Raw genomic sequence first — 21,631 nt, forward strand, 5'->3', positions numbered from 1 at the left:
TGGAACATGTGGGGCAGCCTAGCCCCAGGTAGTGGAGTGGTTCCTTTGTCCCACTCTCAACTGTTCTCCTCTGAACTCCTTGGAGGGGCTCCTGGGCGGGACCTGGACTTGCCCTGGAGACTTCATGACACAGGGCATCCTCTTGTCCCAGGGGACCTGTGCAGCTGCACACCAGGGCCTGAAGCTTCCATTAGAGGAAATGTCCTGTGGACACTTTGCTTTTTCTTTCTCTCTCCTGTTTCCCTTTCAGCTTAAACGTCACGCTTTTTATTCCCAGTTGCAAAATTTGGCCCCTGAAAGACCATCACCCACTTGTGCATGACCTCAAGCTAGTCACATGGTATTCCTTATAGGCTCTTGTTCCCATAAGAGTTTTCTCACTTCTCTACCATAGATGATCCCACCTGAAAGGAGGTCCAAGCCTCCATGCTTCCCCAGGTCTACCATCTGCCGGATGGAAGGGGTACTTAAGCATGGACTGGGGGGATCGCCCTGAGTGGGTACCAGGCACCCTCAGCTCCAGACACCAAACCCCTCCTATGCCATCTGCTCCCTGGGGTGTGGTGTGTTTAGAGAGCAGTAGGGATTGGGTCAGAATCTCCAGGAGAGATTTTAAACAGATGCCCAAGTTCCATCCCCCCAGATTCTACAATTTGATTGATCTGGGTGGGAGACACTAACTAGCCTGGAGGAAAAGACACTGCTAGACCCAGGTTGTGTGACCACGAACACATCCTCTCTATTTTTGAAGGTGAAAGGCTGTGACAGAAACTTCAGGGCCTCCTGGAGGTAGCAAGCCCTGACAGAGAGCAAATGTGGAGGAGGGAGTTTCAGAAGACAGAGGAAGGGATGCTGGTGCTAGAATCCCCAGGCGGCTGCTGTGCAAAGAGCTCCGAGTTAGAGAGGAGGCAAGGCTAGGTCACACACACCCCAAAACTGGGCTAGGCAGGAGGTGGGGCACACAGGGGTCTGAAGTTTGGGCCAACAGAATTCAAAATGACTAGTCCCGAACAGTCCAGATCACAGATTCAAGTTGGCAACTGCAAGTCACCTGGGTAAATGAGGAAAGGTTGGTTTGGCTTGACTCAGAGTTCATAGGTGCTTTTTCTCTGGAAAGGTCCTGCCTGCGGCATCCTGGACAGCCCAGTGCACCTGCCAGGGGCAGTCACCAGGCTCTGGTAGAGGCAGTCTTGGCCAGAGGGCTTGGAAATCAGGGAGGAGAAGGAGGGGGACAAGAAGAAAATCCCATGGGTTAGAAATAGGCCTGAAGAGGTCCCTCAAGACAGAATAGGGCCAAGAGGGGAATGCCAAGTTCGGGTAGCAGGTCTCTGTCTCCTCAGAGATGGGTAAAGGTGCTGTGGAGGGACAGCTCCCAGGCTAGTGCACTGGGGACAAGGAGCTGCCCAGCTTCTCATCTCGTAAATCAGGCACATCCCAAGCCCTCCAAGGCCTGGACCACAGGCTCTACAGGCTCACCTTTGCCACCAAAGCCGAGCATCCCTTGGGACCAAGATCTCACGCTGTTCCACAACTATTTCACTATCTGCTGCTTCTCCATGAGCTCCTCGTATGCTGCACATGTGAGGTCCACACACGGGTTGGAAGTGCAGGGGCTTAAACATGGGATTGCACGTGCAAGCGAGGCTTGTACAAACTGGGTTGACAGAACAGTTTCTATTCCTTACAGTTCGAAACTGGGCAGCGGGGAACGGGGTGGGTGAGTGGGGGTATGGTAGGGGGTGGACAGGCCTGTTTTTTCCCTTCAACGAGGCTAGGCAGAGAAGATCCAAATAAATGCAGGCCTTAATTCAAGCCCCTACGTTCTGATGGCTGTTAACTTTGAACACTGAAGAGGTGAACTGAATTACACTTCACTTCCTCTGCAAAGCCTCTATAAAGCTTTTCCTAAAAACTATGGCCCCACACTAACTTGCCCTTTGCTGAGTCCTATAGCACAGCAGTTCTCAAACTTGCTCATGTATCAGAATCACCTAGAATATGGAGGGGGAGTGGGGCAACTCTGGAGTTTAACAGCCTGGGGTGGGGCATGAAAATTTGCATTCCTAAGAGACTCAAGAAGGCCCCAGGTGATACAGACACTGCTGGCCTGGGGACCACACTTGGAGACCCACAGTTACTAACACATGCTCTCTACTTTACAATTCAGGCTTTGTATTTTGTCTGGAATTTGTCCAGAACTATTTTTTTGCATGTCAGTCTCTCAGGCAGATCTCAATTCTTTTGGGGCAGGGATTGTGTGTTTTATATTTCCCTCTGCATTATTTAGCATATTGGCAGACCCATAGTGGATGAAAGACATATATTGGGAACTTTGGAGGATTTGATTTCTTCAAGCAGACAGGGATCAACTGTAGTTAATTTTAGTATCCCCACATGTTGCAAAAGAGCATCTAATTTTTTCTCATCATTCACATTTGCAGAGAAAATTCTTAATTTGCTTTTCAGCAACATGCCAGTCTCATGAAAGAAAAGCTCCAGTCTTGATTTAGGAAAAAAAAAAAAAAAAAGAGTTCATTCCTTCATCCTTCCAAACAAGGTACAAACAGTACAACTAGACAACAATGCACATGACTGAAAAACACAACTACATTTTATATTGCTCACTACTCTTTAAATAAGTATAATTCAGATATTAAGGAAAAGAACTGCTAATCACATTAACTCATTACAGAAATCAAAATTAACTTATCACACAAAATAAATTAAAACATTAAATATTAACCTTTTCAGTGCAACATATACAGAAGTCAGAGTAACAAGTTCTAAAAATAAAAAAAAGCATCAGGTTTGTTATAATAAAGATAATGAAAAGTTGAATACTTCAGTAAGTTACTATACCAGAGAGAGGGGCTGTTTTTCAGTACTGTGTGTATGTTCACCACTAGATCTTTCAGGAAGCCTGGTAAAATCAGTGGCTGCAGAGAACAGGTCTTACGTTCCAACATTAAGAACAAACATATGTGTTCCTCTTGTTTCTGTGATGTCCCCTTTGGTCCTGGGCTTTTGAAGCCTCCACCTTCCTTGGCTGAGTGGGTTGGCAGAAATCGAGGCCCAGGCCCTACTAGGAGGTCAGGGTCTCCTGAATGGTGCTGGAACCTTGCCAATCCATTTCTGCCAAAATTGCCTGGAAAAGTGACTAGTGGCCCATGTGCACGGAGACCACCTGGCCCTGGAAAACCTGGGTGAAGACAGACACTTTTCTCCACCTGCAGAGCATAATTTCCCAAGAAGTTCTAGAACCACACCTCTTCCTCCCTCACCAACGCATTGGTGAAGGGGTACCAATCACACCTCCTTCTCCTTTCTTAGGAAAATAGACTCTGGGCCATTCTGCCCACTTGGATGGAGCAGATACCATGGCAAGCTCGTATCTTGCTTGATTCCATGTGTGTCCAGATGCATCTTTTCCAGAGTAGGGTTGGCTGCTATAGGTCTTTCTGTCTAGAAGAAAATGTTTCCTGCCAGTATGCTCAAAGACGTTACAGCCTGTAGAGCAGTGGGAGAATCTAGGCTCCATAAAATATTTGGAAGCACCCCCTCCTTCTAATGGGGGCTTTTCATTTCTCCTGAGATAGACACTGGAAGCGGCTCTGATCCCCACTCTCAGGTGTGCGGCTCCTTACCAGGAAGGGCCTCAGGAACAATTCCCGAACTGTAATATTCGGCTTTCTAAAGGGCAAGGAAACACAGGGAACCTGTGAAGATGGATTAGAAGATGCTTTTTTAACCTGAAAAGGGGGCTAACCCAAAGAGTATCAACACCATGAAATGGCACAGGAATCCAATGCTTGTTGGCCACCTGATTTCTAAAAGAGAAATCACCAAAGAAGCAAGGCTCTCCTATCCTGGGCATGGACGAAGGTCCATTGAGGCCTGCCTTCACCCCAGCCTCTGCTTCCAACTCTTTCAGACCTACTGGTTTACAGAGGACTGACTTGGGAGCCACCTGCAGGGAGGCACACGCTCCTTCTCTGCACGGTTCACCGCATGGTTGCCCTGGCACAAGGAAAGGGGTGCTGGCACCTGTAATGTGAGGATCAGAGCCTTCACGGACCCTAACTGTGGAGCCCCTTCAGGGAACCGAGAAGGTTCCCTCTGCTTGCATCCTCTTCCCACACCTCTGCAAAGGCTCTGGGACGCCTGAAGGCTGAACGAAACATTTCCCATCAGTTCATATTCTTTAAAGGCAGTCAGATCTCAAATAGTCTCTAAAAGACTGAGGAAAGATTGTTCTAAGTAAAATGTGATCTCAAGTTAAAAACACACTACTCCACTGCCATTGGTCTCTCTAACCAGACTCTCAGACTTTCAGGAGGGTCTGATGAGAGAGAGAGAGGAGTGAAAATGGGGTCTACAAACCAGTGTCAATGGGACTGGTCTCTGAGCAAGATGCTACAGTTAGGCCTCAGCCCACATACCTGCTGCTGTAGGATGTACCCAAGAAATGCAAGCTTAAACCTATTCTTTTATATCAAGACCCGGGAACTGTGTCAAGTATATCGTCAGTGGGCCAGCTGGTGAACTGATCCCATTTCTGCTCCTTTTGCTTCAGGTGCAGCATCATTCCAGAAAAGTGCCAAAGCTAAGACACGGGTCATACAATTGTCTCAGTCGTACAGAATAAAGAGAAAATTCATCGAAATACACAGATTGGGGAAGAAGAATTAGAGGGGGACAAAACTACCTGACAGAAATTTTAAGCCAACCCGCCATATTTTAAAGGTCCCTTTCATGATGTGTGGAGCTAGATGCACGAAGTTAATAGGTAGAAATCTTTCATTTTTCAAATGTTAGTGAACAAGAGTTTCCTCACATAAGGACTTCACATATTATTTTGCTGTGATTCTACTTCCAAATTTTAATGAAAATTGCTAGGGATGAACTGTTGTTTAGTTGGAGAGGGAACCAGTGCTTTCCACAGGCAAGCCCAGTGGGCAGAATGTACCCAGATGCCCATGAAAACAATTTCTCCTTCTCTCAAGGGAAAGCGAGGTCCACGCTGGTGGAGGTGACTTGTTAAGAGTTTTTGTTAATAAAACAAGGATCCTGAAGGGAAAAGGGAAAAATAAGTCACTGGGATATTTTTCCTAATGCTAGAAAATAAATAGAAAAGGTAAATTTCTCCTTTTAAAAATAAAGCAACAAATCAACCATGCAACAACATAGGAAGGAAATGCCTAGCCCCCCTTTCACGAATGCGGCCCAAATGCCCGTGGCTTTCCGCATGTGCTCTGTTTCTAAACATGCACTTGGAGGGCGCATTAGGAAGTGAACATGCTTAATCACAAAGCAGTGTGGTACCGTGTTTCTCTTGTGTAGAGGCACACAGGCACTCTCTTCCTGTCTCCCCCAACAAAGCTGACAGATCTCTGCTGCTGGATTTGCTAACTTTTCTACTGGAATGTATCGGGGGGCCTTTACCTGTTTTGTGTCTTAAATGACAAGGCCTCTGAGACCCAATCTTTGCTCTCATCAGCAACCCGTCCTCTGCTTCCATCTCTGCACCCCCCTGGGTGGCCTTCCCCAAGCCTTAGCTGTCCCAAAGAGGCCAGACAGCTCTAATCAGTCAGTTGACTTTTCAGCCAGCATTACATACATCGTTAATGTAGAAGTCTGAAAAGGTTTGATGCTTTTTACATCGACTTAAGAGATTAAAGATAAAATAAAACCATCATCCATCTAATAAATAAGAAATTATCTCCGAGGGTGCCGACGGCTTGGGAAGGTCCTCAGCGTCGTATGTCTGTGGAAGATGTCAGGCTGGTTGAGGGTCTCGTGGACAGAGACAGAGGACATACACAGTTCCTCTTACCCTTGGCATCTTCATGTGGCAAACAGTTACCCTTCCTCCGCCTTCTTCTCCAATAAGCAGATGAGGAAAAACTCAACTACGGCAACCTCCAGTTTTGGGCAGGATGGACACCATTGTGGGGAGAGGAGTCCATTAAAAAGAAACATAGCCCAGCCTCCGTGACCGGTAGAAGGCAACCACACCTACACCTGGGCTCAGGTGCGGACAGAGGCACACCTTAGCTAGGTAAACAGGAAGTCCACCCCTTTGCAATTCTTTTTTGACCAGTCTTTAAGCTGTGGTCCACTGTTTTCTTCTCTAGGTCACACCAAATAACCCCAAGCAGACAGAGTTCTTGACAGAGTTTCGAAGGAAGGCCCACAAAAGACAAAAAGGCTGCACAGGTGATTGCAGGCAGAGTAGGAAGGTCTGTCGGCTCGTCCTGAAGAAGTCCTTTCTTCCTCAGGCTGCCGCAGTCTACCTGGCCAAACTCCCTCTGGGCTCTTCAGACCACTGGAAGGAAGGAGAGACAAGTTAAGTTCTGCATGCCAGACCCCAACCATGCTAGGAAGACAAGCTTGGGACAGAAACTTGGAGATGCATCAGCCAATGTCACCGGGTTCTCTGGGGCTGTCAGGCCCAGGTCCAAGGTCCTCTGGTTCAACCTCAGGGCAGCAGCTTCTGAAATTGTACTTTTAGTGCCAAAGGAAAGGCTGAAGAGAATGGGGATGCACCGTGTTATGAGGGCCTTCGTTCAACTGGAGGACAGTCAGCCCAGCCTGTGCTGGTGCCTCCGTAAGCGGTGGCTTCGTGGGCAGCCAATGAGCTGGCTGAGGGCTCTGGTGGCAGAATGGCTTCTCCTCAGGCCATATGAGAATGGACCCATTTGTTTCTCAGTGGGTGGGGCTCTGAGGCATCCTCTGTGGCTCACGGGAGGCAGCATGGACTTAGCTCCCCACAGCTCAAGAATCCAGCTTGGCCCGGACATCTTCCTGCCCTGGTCCCTCCTGTGGTTCCTCTGGAGGTGGAGAGGTATGCATCATCTCAGGGAGGGGGCTTTAGCCTCAGTGCCCACCTCTGGAAGGCCGGACCCATCTGAGGCTCCAAGCTAATGTCCTCCCAAATGTGGGTAGAGAAGTGACATTAATAAGAAACTACTCTACCCTAAATGACTCTGCTGAGGTACGCACAAATAGTACAAAATCTACTATAAATTTTAAATAATTTCTCCATTGGTGCTAAATAACAAAATAAGAAGCGCGTTAGCTCAATGGATGGTCCTCCAAGTCAGTGGAAGAGAGATTTGAGTGGAGTCTTCAGAGTTCCTGGCTCGCATCCTAGCTCCCCCATGGACTTACGGTGGGATGCATGCAGAACTTTGGCAGACTCAGTTTACCTACATCACTGACAAATCCTCTTTCTCTGAAGGCCATTACGAGGACCGATGGATTAACATCCTCAAGAGTTGCGGGCCCCCTAACTAAAAAGACCTGCTCATGCATGATTACTACAGGTCCTGAATAACCTGCTCCTGGGCCTTCAGCACCTTCCAGGTCAGACCGCCAGGAGGTTTAGTGAACACGTCGGTGCTCCAGCTTCCCAGTCGCCCTTCTTCCTACTCTGTTCATGCAACCTTGAGCTTCTGGAATGCCAACTGTTTACTAGAGAAGGTCACTCTTGGTGGATTAGCCTGTGGGACTGTCTCTTGTCTCACTACTTCCTGAAAAGGAACTTTAAATTTATAATGGGCTCTGCTGGTCAAAAGAGCATTTTAGAAAAATTTGTTGACGTGCAACTTTTCAGAACTCGTCTTGATAAAAGAGCTGTTGGCCTCTGTGAGCCCCAAGCTAGTAATGCTCAGATGAGGACTCCTGAGGTGCAGGTTTGGTTCCACATCGGGATGCCCGATATTCGTCGTGGGTGTCAGTGAGAATGTTCATGAAACATCAGACATCAAAGCTTAACGAAGATCACGGGATGTAAGAGCTAAAGAGTCCTGAGAGACCTGTAGGTTAAATCCCTAATTTCACCGATGGGAAAAGGAAGGGGACTTTCTCAAGGGAAAGAGAACAAACATCGGTTGTGTGTCTACAACCTGTGGTACACTGTACTAGGTACTTTATGTAGGTACTCATTCAATTTGCACATCTTTTAAATAAGAAAACAGATGCTCAGAGAGGTTAATTAACTTGTCAAAGGTCACACAGGCCAGTAAAGATAAAAGAGCTTCCTTTTGTAAAAATTTTTAAAAATGTTTATTTATTTTTATGAGAGAGAGACAGAGTGCATGTGAGGGAGGGGCAGAGAGAGAGAGAGAGAGAGAGAGAGAGAGAGAGAGACAGAGACACACAGAATCCGAAGCAGTCTCCGGGCTCTGGAGCCCAATGTGGGGCTCAAACCCATGAGCCCTGAGATCATGACTTGAGCTGAAGTTGGAAGCTTAACCGACTCAGCCACCCAGGTGCCCCAAAAGAGCTTCCTTCTGTGTAAAACATACCTCAGAATAAACTAAACTTGACTTGGTAGGATAAACGTCCTCTCCCTTTTCTCCCTCTTCCTGCTACACCCTCTAAGAACTTCTGCCCTGCCCTGGAGAAGGTGGTTGCTTTCTCCACCCAGTTGTGTCTCCCAAGGGAAAAAGGCCCCTCCCCGAGGCAGCCCCTTACCTGTCTCTGAGTGGCAGCAAGCAGTCCTTCCCTTCAGCAGGGCACTGGGCTTCTCGTGCCGGCAGATGAGGGCCTGGCACCACTCACAGTGTTTCCGGACCTGGCAGCAGCTGCAGACACAGAGAACACGGGCTGGGTGGGAGCCTGGCAGGAGTGCTCAGCTGGTGCAGTGTCTGCCTAAAGAGCCTGCTGGGCAGCTCTGGGCTCTGAACCGGCCTTCCTGTGGAGGCCTCTGGAGGGACAGACACACACAGCAGGCGGCCGAGTGTCTTGCAGGATGGTGTCTTTTGGGGAAGAGGCCAGCTAACAAGAGCACCTGTTGGTCACTTCAAGGAACTGCCTCTGTTTGCACAGCTCTGCTCTGGGCTTGCAGGGCAACCTGACCACCCACCCGGCTGCTCTGTCCATAAAGCAGCAGTTGGGTGACTCCCTAAATGTAGTAATAGCTTCAGCACTGCTGTCAGGACTGGGACAAAGCAGCCACTTCAGGCTGGCAGGGCTCTGAGGGCTTGGGGAAGGGAATTGTCCATCAGTATTGCCAGCAACATGGCTGAACTGACCCGTGGAAAGAATGAAAGAATGAGTCATGAGTCTCTGTGGTTTTGAATCTCTGAGGACTAATATTCTCTAGTTGTGGCAAACCCAACCTCTTGGTGAACCTCTGTCACCCACAGTCCTGAAGCATCAGAGTTATGAATGCTCCTGCCTTCTTCTGTGGGCAGGAATGAACAGTTTGCAGAGTTAGCATGAAAAAAGAGTCAGGGAGCCCAAAAGGAGGGCAGAGAAGCAAGCACGGAGTAAGACATTGATTACCTAGAGACACTTAGAGCTGTATCCTGTGGGATACTGCAGAGGACTTTGTTTCTACTCATTCTAACCTTGACATGGGCACAATCCATGCATCCGCCCACCGGGGCTGGGCAGGGTCTCCTGGTGGACATGGGCCTGGAGTCAAGTGAGAAAACGAGCCCGTGTTGCTGTGCTTCCCTCTTGGTACCTGGTGGCATCTCATGACTTCTACCCTAGCCCCTCTTTCCTGGTGCTGTCCTGGGAAGGCTACCAGGGCCCCCAAATCTTTGGGCAGCAGAGCCGAGAAGGAGCCCAAGACCTTTCCGCCCAACATACTTCTGCCATGGTGGTCAGAGCAGTCCATCTCGACATGGCGCCCTCCTGATTGTAGAGTCCAAGATCGGGAAGGATCTAGAGGATCTGATTACAGATCCACCAGAGACTGTTCTTTTGCAGTCAGCTAGCAGTGGGCTTACTCCAGTCACTGCCTAACAAGGAGCATCCATCACAGGGCAGTGAGACCAAGGCCTCCAGGTCCCTCTAGCATGAGATAAGCTGGTCCCAACCAACTATGCAACTCAGAAGGGCCCCATGCCTAGGCAACCAGCAGCCTGGTTGGGGTGAGGGCTTGGTTTCTGGCTCAGGGATTATTTTTTAAAATGTTTATTTATTTTGAGAAAGGCGGGGGAAGAGGGAGAGAAGAAAAGAGGGGGAGGGAGAGGGAGAGGCAGAGCGAGGGAATCCCAAGCAGGCTCCACACTGAGTGTGGGGCCCAATGCAGGGTTCAATCTCACAACCATCATGACCTGAGCCGAAATCAAGGGTCACTTAACTGACTGAGCTACCCAAGTGCCCCTGGCTCAGGGATTCCGACCTTGGTCTTTGACAAGGATAGGCTGGGAAAAGACAGAAGAGAGGAGAGACTGGCTGCCTCCTTGAGAATGAGAGAGGCTGCCCAGGAATCCTAAATTGTCCCTGTCTTCAGAGAATCTGGCAAAATTGCTTTTAAATCCCTTTGAAGAAGCTCACGGAGGCACCAAATCTTGTTCCTAAGACTCTGGAACCCTCCTGGCCATAGAAATAGGACTATGGAAATGATGGGTATGCACACAGCTAGTCATGAGAATTGTCCTTGTGAGTGGCAGAGCCTGGGCTTTGCCCCAGTCTCAACCACAGCTGTCTGCCTACCACCTTTTCCAAGGCAGGTGAGAGTGGAACAGACACTGCTTGAAGTGGAAGGAAAGGCCAGCTCAATTGAACCTCATCCCTCACCACTTAATGCTGGCTTCGGCCAGGAGAAGGATGTGAAACTATGGCTCTGAGGGGCACTCCATTCACTGCCAGAACCAGGTTGCCCCAACAGCAACAAACCAATAAATAAACAGGACAGAGACTCATAATTATCTGTCCAAATTCCAGACAACCTTAGAGGGCTGAAGTCTGGCTTCCTTCATTAACACACAGCTGCTTACTCCAGCCTTTGCCGGAATGGCCCATCCACTAGTCTCTGCCATGAGTTAATCCACACCGAGCTGACTGGTAGCCTTTAGTTATTCTGTGGATTCCTTGTGCATATCCAATTAGATATAAATTCTCAGAGGACTTGCTCTGTGAATTAGAGGTCTCTAGATATTTCCAGGGAATAAATCTGGCCAGCTGCTGCAAATACAGGACTTGGGTGTCTCCCTTTGTGGAGCAGTCCTGTTGGGAGATACAGGCAAGCAAGTAGGCCCAAGAAAAGGGTGTCTACTGGCTCGGGAAGATGTTCTGGAAGAAGCAGGGCAGAAACTGAGTTTTGGAAGCTGAGGAGGGGCAGAGACATGGAGAAAGGGGAAGGGCTGTCACCAGCCTGTCAAAATAACAACCAAGACATTTGACGTGGCTTTGGGATTTGCAGAGTGACTTTGGCGGAGAGGAAGCACCTCTGCCACTTGCTAAATGAGGCTGAGAGCCATTTCTAGTTCCTCTGGAACACCTGCACATTGCTATCACAACTCTGAAGGCTCCAAACCCAACAGCAGGAGAGAACACGTGCCTTTGCTTCTATGCCAGCTTCCAGCAATGTGCAGACTCACTGCTGGGGACCTTCCCAGGATGTGTGTCCTTCACACAGCCTGGCTATTACCCGAGTTCCTCTTGGCTTTGCTGACACCAGTCAGACGCCACAGAATAAACCATGCCGAGGTGGCCCTGTTATCCGGGCATGCCGCAAATGTCCCGGAGAGGGCCTCGAACTTAGGGGCAGCAAATACTTACTGTATCAGCACACATGCGATGATGAGGACAGCCAGGGCCACGATGGAGACCACCACCAAGGCGGTGATGGCTTGCTTCTTCTGGCTGGCGGCCACCACAGCCAGGAGGTCGGCATGCTCACAGCGTGCACCAACATACCCAGAATGGCAGCTGGGGAAGAAAGGAATGTCAGCATGCTCTTCTGATGGAAGGTCTTGTTCCCCCATCTTCCCCTAGGAAGGCTGGGCGAGAGGGACCCAAAGCCCTAGGAAAAGCTCAAAGGGGCCCCTCCAGCCTCTGCTATTGGATGCAAAGGGATCAGCAAACTCCCTGCCATTTCCCTGAATGCGCACCTCTTCCTTGGAGAATGAGGAGTAACTAATCGGCTTGCTCATCTGTGGAAGCATTCATTATTATTGTTACCATGTCAGATGGTGGGGATAGAGAAGGCAGCAAACGTGTTCAGGACACGAAGTTCATTTTGGCAGTTCATAAAAATCCAGGTTATTTTTAAACTAAGTGTGTGTATTCAGAATTCGATGGTGAGAGAGAGAACACACGCTAACCCAGAGGGAGACACAGGCTGTGGTTTGCTTTTTTATCCTCTTCATCACATTTAATTAGCCCTGCAAGCATTTACCCAGTGCCCGGCACATGGGGTGGGGGTGGGGGCGTACTCAAGTAGGGGCCGGTGCCACTCTCTGGGAAATGCAGGACTTGAGAAGCCACTAGTCTGCTTCTCATTTCCAACACCACCTGGCCTCATTCCACTGGAGGAGGATCAGTAAAGGGCACAAAAGAGGCCATGCTCTTGAACGTGCACATGGCCTGTGAAGGGCAATACTGACACAAGGGGATATTATTACTGGTATTGCTAGTATCCAAGGGCTCTTTCGCTTCTGTAACAGCCTCCTCCTGTGTGCAGAAGGCTGTTGCTACTCCTTCCATATAACTCTTGCTTATGCTAACCTCCCCACCCCCTCAATCCTGGGGCAGCCACAAGTGGTTCTTGGAGGACGAACCCTCAGGAAAGGTTCTAGTCATAAGGAAGGGATGCTCATTTTCTGATGAAGGCATTTTTTCCCCCTCCAAGCATAGGGTTCTTCTCAACAGAAGATTCTTTGCTTATGTACAGGTCCCTTTGTTCGGGTGACTTTGTTATTATAAAGAAAATGGTTGATCACCATGGTCTTCTCAGGTGAGGAAGTTTCCTTCCCACAGGGGACTTCCCCAAGAGCAGCCCTGCACCAAACATCACACACTGGATTTAAAGTTTTGTTTTGGTTTCCCCCACCCAGCCATGGCAATGATAGCTGTAAACTTTTTGTTTTTTCCCCAAGAGTCTACCTTTTGATGAAGTAGTCAGTCTCTCTCCTTCACTTTTAGATTTAAAGGCCTTTGAAGAACAAGGAGAAATAAAAGGGGATTAAGGGTTCTGGTTGCCTGCTATTGTGCCCAGGGCCAGCCCCAGGGGCATTACATTTGTGGTTCCCCTACACCTGGACTCCTGGGCCACCAGACCCCAGATGCCAGAGGGATCCTTAGGGCCACAGGATAAACACAGTATCTTTTTTCTGGAACATAGGTTTTGCTCAATGTTAACAAAAATGTAATAATTTTCATGTTAAAGGAACCGGTAGTGTAGAGTTTAAGATTTGTGACAAACAGGAGATACTGCGAAAATTGCTGGTTAAGGCTTCACCCTGGACTACCACAGCATAGAAGCTTGTCTCTAGCACTGCTTAATGGAAGAGTCTTTTGTGGGGGCTCTTTGTCCCATAGCCCACTTGTTATATACCTTTCTTAAAGGTTTTTTTTGTTTTTTTTTTTTTTTTTCAGTTTGAATTCAGGCCCTTGCTTTTCTGTTAAGGGTTATTGTACATTTCACCTACGTTTTCCCATTTAATCCTTGCACAGAAAAGTCAAAGTCATTTGCCTGTGTCACACTGCTAGACAAGAGAGAGAAATTCACACCCAGGTCTGTTTAGCCCAAAGTCTGGATTCTTTTTTTTTTTTTTTTTTTTTTTTCAAAGTCTGGATTCTTGCTCATTCATCAGGCTGCTTCCCCCCACATACTCAAAAGGGATTGGGGCAAGAATGCCACAGGTTAAGCTCTTGATCAAACGTGCCTTTTGGTTTAGGCTCCAATCTTGAAAAGGTAAAAGAGATTTGAAGTTTTCGGTTCAACAAAGGTGCAAGTAAAGAAGCTGAGAAGGGCCAACTAGGACACAGGGCACCATGTAGGGTTCTCTACAGACCCGAGGATAAGACAGCAGCCTCCAGATGCAGGAGGGACAAAGTTGTAGAGGGGGATCTCTAGCAAGACTTTCCTTAAAAAGGATCTAGATCACAGAACTCTTGACTGTCCCAGACCTGGGCTGAGGGAGGAGACTGAGGGCCTGTGGGCCACGGGCAGGTTTTTGTTTGGTTTTAATAACAAAATTATGTGAAGGTCAAAATCAAGAAACAGCTCAACCTGTGGGCTGTGGAGAAAACAAAGGCACTGGCCCCTTCCCACTGGGGGAAGCAGACAGTGGACTGGACCGGAGGCTGATGGGCTAAGCAACAGTGGAGGTGCCGCATAGATCGAAGCTGTCAGCGTCCAGAGAGAACCCTGTATGGGGTCCCTATTCCAGCCTGACCTTCAGTTTTCACCCTGCACCCAGTTGGCTCCCTGTGGACTTCCACTTTTTGGTATTTGACACCCCCTCTCTGCAGGGCCTGAATCCTCTCCACTTTATCTCCCATAACCTAGGTTCCAGCCGACCCAAGATGTGCCGCCCCCCCCCCCCCCCCCCCCCCCCGCCCAGTGTCAAATAAACCAGTGCCGGGCCTATAGGCACATGGACATACCTGCCTGGTCTATGCATGATCACCTACCACTCTCCACTTGCCCATCTCACCTCCTGCCACCTTCTCTGACTGGAATGTTATTCCTCACTCTCCCCATCAGACTCCGTCTCAAAGATCACATTCTCCAAAAAGGTAATTTACAGACTCATTCCTTCACCCAGTCACCCATACATCCGTTTGCCTTATCTCTTTGCATGGATCTAACTTCACCTCTTCTGAACGCCCTCAGAATCACTGCCCTCCCCACCAGCCTCACTTCAGGTCAGTCTCCGTGCTCCTTCGGGCAAGACCCAGGTCTACAAAGACTGGTGAACCACTGAACAGGAGGGGGCTGAGGAGGTTGGGCCTTGGGATCAACTGTTACATTCCTCCTCGGGACTTGCAGCCGAGCCAATGGGACGTCTACAGACAGGTGTCTATGCTGCTTCCTCCCAGGGCAGTGCAGTGAGGATCTGTGTAACTATCTGTGAGAGGTCCAGGCTAAGCACGCCTATTTCTGAAATAGTCCTACTCTGACCTGCAGGCCCTTGGGAGAGAAGGATTCTAACACCTTCACAACCACTTGGTTCTGCAAACCTTACGGATTAACACATCAATGCTGGGGACTCCAAGAAAACCTGTTTAAATAAACGAGCGGCAGCCAAGCGCTAATTACAACACACACCATTTATTGCAGGCACTGTGCCAAACTTCCATATGAATCCATCTCTCTTATTCCCAACAATCACAGCTGCATGTGAGGTCAGCGTTGCTATTTACCTTCTTTACAGATGAGGAAACAGGGGCTTCTAGGTTTAAAAACTAACAATCTCAACCATGAAGGCTACCTTTCTAGGGTAATGCAGACTGGTCTGGAAGATACTCTGGGACAGTGATTTCGTGACAAGCTCACAAACCTCACTGCAAAAAGGCCAGGTTGCTCACTCCCCTGTAAAGAGGTCTCCTTGCTGTGGTGTGGCAAGGTGCCAAGATGCCCCCAGACGGTGTCGTCTTAACTCACTAAGAAGATAGCTCTTTGGGCTGGGTCATCTTTTGTTGATTTTCCATATTCTTCCTTCCAGAGGAACATTTCCCATTTGTGTGCTGGGCCCTTCACAACCAGCCCTGCCTCAAAAACACCCCTGGCAGGGGTACTAGCCCACTGGGAAGGTCTTCATGTCAACAGGAATGCCCCAGTCACCTAGTGTCACGGCTGCAAACACTCACATTTCAGTCTCATTGAATTAGGGAGCCCAATGTGCTTATGAACGAAAACTTCTCCAGCGAGGCACAGGAGGCACACGGGTTGCTGCCTAACAGGCGAGACTCTAGGTCATGGCCTAGGTGAGCTCTGAGAATAGCAGATCTTAGCCCCAGGCAGCACGACTGCAGCTGGGAGGCAGAATAACCTGTGGTTCAGATCCTTGGGCTTTACCCAAGATCAGAATTTCTCTGAAAATGGGTGTTTTGAAGAAAAGGCCAAAGGTAATTCTGATGAAGCCAGAGTTGAGAGCCACCATGAAGGTTTTACTAGTGACATCGACTTTGGCCGCCCACTGGAATTGCCTGGGGAACTTGAAAAAATCCTGATGTCCAGGCCACACCCTAGACCAACTGTATCAAAATCTCTGGGAGTAAGGCCTGAGTATTAGTATTTTTAAAGCTCCTAGATGATTCCCCCGGGGCAGCTAAAGTTGAGAGCCACAATTTAGAATTTTTGGCCTTGAGATTGCGGGAGGTTCTTTCTCCTCCCCAATCGTTGGTAGTAATAGGGATGCTTTGCAGTTGCTTTTTATAAGGTGGGGAAAAAGAAAAGGTTTGGTGACATACCTTTTTTTTTTTTTTTTTTTAAACTTCCCAAGCTTCTACTGATACCCGACTTAATTATGCCCATTATTTTAGGTACAAGTCACATAAGGAGGGGAAGAGTCATCTCACCTGGTTGCAAATGAATCATGCTTGACTCAGTTAAGGTCCTGTACTTTACCTCAAGTAGGCCTTGGTTCCCACCTGACTACACAGTACAATCACCAGGGAAGATTTGGAAAATGCCAAGGCCAAGGTCACACCCCCAGAGATGCTCATCCAAGTGGAGTGGGCACCCAGGTGATTCGAATGTGCATCCAGGCCTGAGAACCACTGAGGTAGGACTATTATTTAAGTACACAATCAAGAACCAACAACTCAAAACCTACTATTTCTAAGTCTCCTTTCTCCTTCCCTCCTTCTGGGCATTGCCCCAGGATGGTGGCTATAAAATAGGCCCCCTCCTATCAGGCGCAGGAGAAATGGGAGATGCTATCCCCCTGTTTAAGAAAGGAATCTGAATGAAATAGGAGTCGTTTTATCACAAGGGTGGAATGGAAAATGTGTAAGACTGAACATGTCGTTACATCATTTGACCGATTTCATCTGTCTAGAGCGGGTTTTGCCAAACTCAAGATTGTGGAATGCTGTTTTGTCTTCATAATTCTGAAATGAGGCTCTGGGATCCCATTCAGGCTATTTCCCCCAAATAAGAACCCAAACGAAAGAAGTGTACAAGAAAGAAAGAGTGCCACATAGAAGGGAAAAGGAGTCTGGCTGAGCTGCAAAAGGAGCCATTGTGGCTGGAGAAAAAGGCAATGTGCTCCAGCCAGGTGGATCCCCAAGGCCTTTTCATTTTGGTTACTAAGTCAAGAATGCTTTGGTGCTTTTCACAGGAGCAAATTGTGGCTGTGGGCCTCTCTGTCTGAACAAGAAGAATGACATTATCTATGATATGCCTTTCTTTCTCCTGTGCTGAGGGCTTTAAGGCCTTCTGGTCCCCAGGAGTTGCTAAGTTTTCCCCCTAAGTTCCTGTTTTGCCTGGTTCACAGGGCCCTTTTACAATTTTCAAAAAAATATAATAATGCATATCGAGTTATGCTCTTAAATATTTTTTTCTTAAAAAAATTTCTCCAACTAGAAAAGGAATGTGTCTAAGCAAATTGGAAAGCACATAAATAACAAGGCAGAAAGTAAAAGCTCACATTGTTGCCCACCTCCCCAAATTGCAAACTGACATGTTTCTTTTTGAACTATTGCTATGTACTTTTAAACATAGTTTTGGGGTTTTTTTGTGTTTTGTTTGTTTTACAATTTTGTGTCAGTATCTCATCTCCTATCTCCTTACTATTTTGCTGTCATAAGAGAATTGCAAGTCATTTATTTAAAATGTTGTGCAGTAATATACGTGCACAGTTTGCTTCACCAAACCCTTACCATTTAGGCAGTCTCCAATTTTGATATCATAAATACTGTCAGGTGATTACCTTAAGGTACACACTTTGTTTGCATTTGAGATTGTTTCCTCAGGATAGGGTCCCACGCGAGGGCACAACATGGTACAGACTTTGGAGCCAAATTTTCCTGGGTTCAAATCTCAACCCTCACTTGAATGCCTGTGTGACCCTCAGCAAATTACTTAGCCTCTCTGTGCCACTGATTCTGCATCTTTAAAATAGGATTCCGTAAAACTTACGGAGTTGTTATAAGCACTTCACAAGATTGTGAAGTGTCTGACACAAGTGCTGTGTAAGTGCTAAAAATGTAAATAAAAGGATGGCAGCATTTTTAATGCTCTTGAGAGACATTGTCTTTATAAACAATGATGTATTCTCTGGCAGGAGGCTAGTCCTCTGTCTTTTAGCCAAGTCTTTTGGCATAGGTCCTAAGATATGGTCTTCAATATGGGGGCCAAGGACCAAAGTGATTAAGGACCAAGGACCATGCTTTTAAAAATATGTTTACACTAACTTGCCTTTAACATGGAGAAGTTCCATAGGGCCGGGGTAGGAGTGGGGGACCTGAGCACAAAGACACCAGTGTTCTGCTTACCCACTGTTGGCCTCTTAAGAAGTGGATTCGCAAAGTCCTATAGCTTCTCTGCCTCAAGGGCTGGGGATTAGGGGTCTGGATGGGGTAAGGGCTCTCTCTCTGCAGCTCTGATCCCAGGGCCTCATGGACAGCATGGGTTCCATGGTCTACCCGCCTTCCATGGCTCCTTTTGGCAGGACCCTATAGCATCTTCCAGCTGCGGCAATGGTAACAATGCCTGGTAACAGAGCCCTTATGCTCTGCGGGGAACCAGGCTTGGATGTTCTCCACTGCTATCTAGTAGGACTCCTGCAATGATGGAAACAGTCCATATCTGTGCTGTCAAACACAGTAGCCACTAGCCACCTGCAGGTGCTGAGTATCTGAAGTGTGGCTAGTGAGCGTTGGAAACTACATTTTAATTGAATGAATTAATTTAAATAGCTCCGGGTGTCTAGACGTTCTCATCCGGGACAGCAATAGCTGTACACACATATGGTCACTGGGTCCTCACCACAATCCTGTGAAATATTAACATCCCCATTTTATACACAGAGAAACTGAGGATTAATGGGGCTAAGTCACTTGCGTAAGAGACTCAGGTCTGACCTCCAAATCCATGCCTTTAACTGCTGCATTATCCTGCCTAGTGTGCGACTCAGTGTCTGCTTCTGGTGTGGGGAGAGAGAGAATGAGGACGTGCGCTTTCTCCAGACATATGGATGGAATGATGTCATAACTATTTTCTTGTTCAAAGTAAGCTCTACACCCAACGTGAGGCCTGAACCCATGACTCTGAGATCAAGAGTCACATGCTCTATGGACAGAGCCGGCCAGGTGCCCAAATGTCGTAACTTCTTAACCCCTCTACCCCACCATCTGGCAGCCGTCGAGATGAAACAAGATCTAGGTCGAGTCACTCAAGCACCAAACCCTTGGTGGGGTTGGTGCGGGGTGGGGGGATACATCCTTAGTCACATCGCAGCCTGCTGGCACACTGATGGCACTCACTTCTCTGTGGATGTTTGGCTCTAGAATGTACTGTGGCCAGGGCCATGCGAGATGTTTTCCTTGGCTCAGCAATTTGTTTTCACACTTTGCTGTGGGAAAGTTAAGTCAGGGAGTTCAATCACTGAAGAGCATTTTGGACAGGTGAGAAACTTCTAACTGGTTGCCACTGGCTGACGACACTGGAACTTTTCTGGGTGTCTTCCTTCAACTGTTTTCCTTTGTTTGAAGGCTTCTGCAGGCAGCAGACCAACAGTGTGCTGAATTGGCCTCAGGGGAAAAACGGTGTGCAAGTCCTAACCCTGCATTTCTATGGCTTTATGATCTTTGGCAATCCTTCTCCCATTTGTTTCCTGATGTAATTGGGTTCTAGTGAGAATTAACTAAAGGAAGACACAAAATAAAATTGAGGGTTCATCGGAAACATAAATGTTTAAGGATTCTGTTCACTACCTTTGGCTATTTCTGACTAGTTATTTGTTTTAACTTTTTTTCTTCACCTCATATTTTATTTAGTGTGATGTGTCATTTTATTTAGGTTTTCCGAAAACCTAAAGACTATTGTTCTTATAAAAAACAAAGCTTTGGCGTGACAGTATTTTAGAAAGCGCTCCCTCTTTTGAGACCATAGTCTTGGGTCACTGTGGGTTTTCTTTATATGGCCTTGACAGATAGTGGCCTTACCTCAAGGTATGTTGGTTTTATTGACCAGAATGTCAATAAATTGACCAGAATGTCAGTGACCCAAATCTGGGGTGGTTCCTAAGAGTGAGAACAGAATGTTCTGCTTTCTCTGCATGGACTCAGAGTTTCTGGTCCAGTGGGAATTAATTAATTATCGCATTCTTCTAGGCGCTGTAAATACAAAGGGCATAAGGTGTGGTCCTGTCCTCACCAAGCTTACAAGCTCACATGGCAGAAGTGAGCAAAGTGGGCTGGTGTGAGGAGAGCAGAAGTGGCAGCGGAATGATCAGGGGCTGACATCTGCTTCAGTGTTGGGGAACAGGGGAGAGAGAGGTGGAAATGAGAAGCGGAGAGGGCAAGCCCTGTCTGGGGATGGTGGGGCAGGTGCACCTGTGTTCCAGCCACATGGAACATTTGGGAGTTCAGGCCTGATGCTGCCTATTCGAGAGGGCTGGGCATCCGTCTGGAGAGTGAAACCTGACTTCTAAAATCCTGACAGCTAACTAAAACTACCAAAGAACAACGCAGATCATCACCTACCACTATGTAAAACTTATCTGTTGGCTGAATACCACCCCCTGGACTGCCAAGATCCAGCGGGGAAACTGAGGTAAAGAGGTGGTAATTGCTTGCATTGCTGTGCGTCCCCACATATGGTCAGCTTTTCCAAACCACAAGGATGGCCCAGCTGTTTCCAGAGACCCTGCACTCAGCCCACAGAAAGGACTTTAAGTCTGTGGTCAGAGCAAAGAACCTGAGAATGACCTTGACCTTTCTCTTCACATGCTGGGGAAAGATGCCAACACCGTTCTTGGAAACAAAAGAGCTTAGTTATTTGAGGTGTTAAAAAACAAAATTCAACTGAGTACATTTTATAAAATTTTTTTTAATGTTTATTTTTTGAGAGACAGAGTGTGAGTGGGGGAGAGGCAGAGAGAGAGGGAGACAGAATCTGAAGCAGGCTCCAGGCTCCGAGCTGTCAGCACAGAGCCTGGCACAGGGCTCGAACTCATGAACTCATGAGATCTTGATCTGAGCCGAAGTTGGACGCTTAACCGATTGAGCCACCCAGGTGCCCCCAACTTTGTAAATTTTAAGATCAAATTAGAAAGGAGCTCCAAGGAGCTGTATGAGATGGAAGACTTGTATAAGCAGGAGGGGGCAGGGACAGGGAAAGAGTGGATGACCTCATCTTTCTTTGGGGGACAGAAGGGGTCTATCAGGTGAATTACCTCACTAGAGCACACCAGGAAATTCCAGCCTGACTAGCTAAGCACATTTCTGGTGAAGGCTGAAACTGCAATTAGGTTAGGTATTAAGTTTTGGTTTGGTGATGTGGACTTAGCACAAGAGACTCCATTTTGGACCTGCTGTCCTTTTTTTTTTTTTTTAACAGAGGTGAACTTGTACTTATTTATTTTTTTGTAACAGAGGTGAACTTTTTAAGGCTGAGACAGAGTGCCCTCTGGGGCAGTGGCTGAGAACATGGGCTTGGTAGGTGGAATTGATCAGCCTGAATCCCATGCTCTACCATTAACTCGCTCTGGGACTCTGGGAAAACTGCTCCTGTGAGCCGACTCAGTTTTCTCATTTCTACAACAAGAATTCCCACTTGAGGATGGAGTTGTGAGGACTCCATGAGTCACTGTATATAGAGTGCTGGGAACCATGACTGGCACATAGCTGCAGTTTTTATTGAAAGCTGATTATTAATAGAAATATTTATAATGTGGATGGGGGGAGGGACAGCCGGTCATCCTGATTATCA

The 21,631-nt window shown here is 47.7% G+C and overlaps 1 protein-coding gene across 2 annotated transcripts in view; it reads right to left on the bottom strand.

Annotated features, from left to right (window-relative positions):
* Window positions 1–853: 853 nt before the first annotated feature.
* The window catches only part of TGFA (transforming growth factor alpha), a 111,185-nt gene continuing 90,407 nt past the window's right edge, over window positions 854–21,631 (bottom strand). For both annotated transcript variants that reach the window (XM_042981661.1, XM_042981660.1), the window contains exons 4-6: window positions 11,524–11,673; window positions 8,479–8,588; window positions 854–6,325 (exon numbers count right to left, since the gene is read on the bottom strand). In XM_042981661.1, coding sequence (XP_042837595.1) covers window positions 6,318–6,325; window positions 8,479–8,588; window positions 11,524–11,673 — 268 coding nt within the window. In that variant the 3' untranslated portion in view covers window positions 854–6,317. The remainder of the gene's footprint in view (window positions 6,326–8,478; window positions 8,589–11,523; window positions 11,674–21,631) is intronic.

Source organism: Panthera tigris, chromosome A3 (genome assembly GCF_018350195.1).
Source record: "Panthera tigris isolate Pti1 chromosome A3, P.tigris_Pti1_mat1.1, whole genome shotgun sequence".
In the NCBI taxonomy this organism is placed as follows: Eukaryota; Metazoa; Chordata; class Mammalia; order Carnivora; family Felidae; genus Panthera; species Panthera tigris.